This window comes from Apteryx rowi, unplaced genomic scaffold, assembly GCF_003343035.1.
Source record: "Apteryx rowi isolate R43461 unplaced genomic scaffold, aptRow1 scaffold_80, whole genome shotgun sequence".
Classification (NCBI taxonomy): domain Eukaryota; kingdom Metazoa; phylum Chordata; class Aves; order Apterygiformes; family Apterygidae; genus Apteryx; species Apteryx rowi.
Genome location: NW_020451094.1, coordinates 712,726 through 716,946, shown reverse-complemented (window position 1 = coordinate 716,946; position 4,221 = coordinate 712,726). Strand labels below are relative to the sequence as shown.

General features: G+C 49.6%; 1 protein-coding gene across 1 annotated transcript in view; it reads left to right on the top strand.

Annotated features, from left to right (window-relative positions):
• The first annotated feature begins 508 nt into the window (after nt 1-508).
• SEC22B (SEC22 homolog B, vesicle trafficking protein) overlaps nt 509-4,221 on the top strand; it is a 14,161-nt gene continuing 10,448 nt past the window's right edge. Inside the window, exons 1-2 of the mRNA XM_026089165.1 lie at nt 509-533; nt 2,753-2,905. Of these exons, the coding sequence (XP_025944950.1) occupies nt 509-533; nt 2,753-2,905 (178 nt within the window). The remainder of the gene's footprint in view (nt 534-2,752; nt 2,906-4,221) is intronic.

Below are 4,221 nucleotides of genomic sequence, written 5' to 3'. Positions count from 1 at the left end.
CACTGCAGCTCATTAACCCACAGGAAGCTGATAGTGAGACAGATCATCCTGAGAAGATGGGAGCTGACACAGGGAGAGRAGCACACAGCCTGGGGCACTAACAAACTGTTAGGATCATCTCAGCTGCTGTGAATCCACAGCCTCACCCCACTCATTTTCCATTGCCCTGGGAATGTCCTCACCAGGGCTGGTACAAGAGCCCCCACCCCATGGAGCCATCCCACAGCCTGCAGAGCAGTCACATCCCTGCAGGAAGAACCTCCTGTTCAAGTCAAGGGGACGCACTTGGATTCTCTTCAGGCTTCCTCACCCAACAGGCAAGCTACAGAGGCAAGCTGGCATGTGAGATGCTCAGGCAGTACCCGATAAACAACCTCTGATTTCCAGCATAGCCTTTTTCCAGCTCTGTTAAATGGGCTTCCTTGGTATCTCCCAGGGACATCAGCTCACATTTGCTCCATGTGCAGTTCTGCCCCCATATACTCAACTTTACAGTTCAAGGTTTAAAATGAACATTGTCAACTACATGACAAGTAAGGCAGGAAGCAAAGCAAAACCCACTCCGAATGGGAGCACCAATCCTGGCTGTCTCTCATTCCAGCAGACCCCTTTCAATCAAAGCTTTCTCCCTAGACTACTCTTTTCCTATAAAGAGCCTCTCCACGGTTCCCACWGCTATCTCCTCATGAGGTTCCCTGTAAGACAGGACAGTACTGTGTTCTGCCATAGCTTCTTCAAGAGAGCTTGGAGGAGGGGATAAAAAAAAAACAAAACAAAAAAGCAAAAACACACTACGGAATAATTCCTATTTTTCAGTGTGGAGAAGCTGAGGAAAAAGGTTTAGTCCTCTTACAATTAGGCTGTGAGGACATCATTCTTGGTTTTCACAGGTGTGTGTCCTTCCACAAAGGAAAGCATTTCAACGCACAAAAGTGAGAAAAAGGTAGGCATATCCCTTCTTGTATGCAGCAGTYACACCCAGATAGTAAAAGTTTGAGTCACATTTCTGGGATGACTAAAAGAAAGGACTTGCATTTCAGAAACACTTCTGTACACCAGAAGAAGAGCCRTGCCCATGACTCTCAGACATCTGGAAAGACAGAGCTAGCTGAGGTTAATCACCCAGAAAGGCARCATTGCCTGGCCCAGCACATGGATGGACAGAGCATCCTGCCTCGCTGGGCTATTATGGTCACTAACACTCCTGGAAAACCTGCGTACAACAGTTGTTTGCCAGGTTTTTTTGTTTTTGTTTTTTTATGGCTGCCATCACCAGAAGAATAAACACATGTCAAAGACACATTAGATGGTTTCTTCAATGGGCAGAAGAGAAAGGGAGACCAGCACCAGTGCAAAACACCACCTAGGCTTGTAGCTCATACAAAGCACATTGCTGCAGAATAATGTTACAGCTCTTCACCATTATTCTTCCTCAGGTTACACACAGCCTTTTCCACACAAGAAAGCTCTGCAGAGGCACCAAGAGAGCTTTCCAGATTTTACTGAAGACCCCCAAGCTGAATGAACTTCCAATAAATYGAACCCCAAGGGAGACCCTGTTGAAAAGCAGTGTTTTAGCGAACAGTCCATTTCTCAGCCATCATTTGGAAAGCACACACCACATCTGCATGAGGACCCACGCAATTCAGGGCTTCCTACCRGCCACACAGTAAAACCCACCAGAAGTCCTTTGCCTTCAGTTCCCTTTACTGGCAAGCTCTGTCCACACAAACATCCCAAAACACATCACATTCCCCAAGATACGGTAAAGAGAAATAACAACAGTAACTCAGACCCAGGACTGTAATGGATCAGTACAGGCACAGCTTGCTTCAGGCACTGCTCCTACCCAGGCCCTCCTGCTCCAACCCACCGTATGAGAAATGGTTTAGAAATAGGTAAGATTTATCACACCAAAAAAAAGGAAGGAAGCAACACTTCCTCCCCAAACACACATCCCTGTTCCGCATATCCTCTGACTTTCCACCAGGTTCAAACTTCTCCTCAACCACAGAGGCCTGTCCTGTCAACAGACTCAGAGGGGAACTCGTAACTGGTGGAAATCTCAGAAGACACCAAGGCAGTTCCACACTACCTGACCACTCTCCTTTCATGTCCCAATAGCTGTGTGCCTGAACAATATGCTCATTTTGAATATTGTTTCTCCTGCAGAACAGTTTTCTTCCCAATCTCTCTGTCTTTAACATCTTAAACACCCTTGTGTCCCAGGAAAATTATTGCAATGTGAACTTAAAATACAGAGGCAGTAGTGTAACTTAGAGGTTTTCAAACTCCTGCCTCCTCCGATATATTTTTGTGCAAAGCCTATAATAAAATGCAAAGCAACAACCTGATGTAGCATCACAAGACACAGTGTTAAATAGTTAGAAACAGCAGAATTTAGCATCCAGACTTTGCACGCCCCCCGCTACTACAGAATTCACTGTTTGCCCAGCACATGCAGCATAGCACACACATTACCGTACAATCAGACTAACGTCTCTCCGAAAGCTGCAATGCCATCTGCTTCTGACTTAATTTTAGATTAACAAAACACTTGGCGCACGCACAGCTACAGTTGCAGACCTGCCAYACACTGCACCCTTACAAAGGGACTCTCGCGCGCAGGGAAGGTGTCCGCACAGCCCATGCGGAGCAGTCCACATCCCGCTGGGCTGAGAAAAGGCCTGGTCATTCTGTCACTAGTGGTGGACGTGACAGCTCTATGTCCGCTTATCCTCCTGGGTTCCAGGAGAAAAGGTCATCCAGGAGCAGCGAGCAAAGGTGATAGCAATAAGAGGGATGAGACTAGAGGGGCCCACCATCACACCTGAACTCTCTTACTTAAGAGCTACGTTCCCAGCAGGTCCCAATTGCCCCACTCCTCTCACCACTGTCTCAGGCCGTAGGGTTGCAACCCAACCGTTTCCACCAGCCCCTGCTTCACAGCTTGCCTCAAGGACTCCAAGCTTTCCCCCTTGAACTCCAGTTCTGCCTCACCTGCAGAGATATCCACATTTCCTTTGCATCACCCAGATTCCTCCAGGCCCCTGACCAGCTGCCAGCAACCTGCTGCCTACCTGACCCAAAGACACTTCAGCAGCCAGGATGCCACCTCCATGCCCCACTACACACWAAGGCAGGGCCAGTATCCTTATGCTGCATAGTTCCAGTCACATACAGATTCACAAACAAGCAAGCTGTGTCGTGAGCTAGTTTTCATATCTGCAAGTATCAGCATAAATGATAACGGAGAACCGAAAGTCCTTGACAGCTACGGACATTTGTTTTTTCTTTTAATAACCACCATTGTGGRGTTGGATGCGATAGAAACCCAACTACGTTCCTGTAGTCAGGATGCAATGGAGAGAACAGTTTTCAAAACAGTGTTACAAGAGAGCTTATGTTGTCCTCCGCACACCACCAGAACCAATGGGTGGAGACGCTTTCCCTGAAAGGTTGTGAATACTTCACATGAACCAAAAGCTTGCGCGAAAATCAAAAGTGCACCAGCTATTCCACCACCTCCTTCCATAAAGGCTCTCCTTCCGCAGCAAAGGGACTCCTTGAAAAGGGACCCGTGCCGCTTGGTGCCAGTCCCCTTCCGAGACCACTCACTGCAGGAAAGAAGGGCTAAACAAGGCACAAGCAGAGAAAGTTGCTGCACAACAGATACTCCAAGGTGCTGCCAGGACAGATAAGCTGTTACAAAGCAAGATCCTCCGCAATTGCAGGGCTCAGGTTTTCTCCTGCCCCACGCTATCTTCCTGCCCATGTTGTCAAAGCACTGCTACCCTGGGGAACGTTTAACAGAGATAGTTACCAGTCCCATGAGCAAAATGCAAGCCCTGCGAGACAGGGGACACAGCCGCTGAGTCTAACGCGCTGCCTGGATGGCACAAAAGATAAGAGGGGGTTGAGGGGTTTATGGGCTTTATGCTGCTGCCAGGTCAGGCTGGAGGCCCCGCTCCCTTATTGTTCGCCTGCCGCGTCCCCACGGGACAAGAGCAGCACTGCAAGGATTCATCTGGGGCACGCTGCAATCCCAGCTGCGGCTGCTCCGGGCAGGCACAATAAGGSCAAATCTCACAGCACGCAGCGGGGATCTTCCCCCCGGACGGGCTACGGGAGCGCGGCAGGCACGGCGCCCGCGCAGCCCGAGCCGAGCGGAGCCGCCGGAGCGGGCGGGAAGCGGGGAAGCGGAGCGACGCCGCCCGCGGC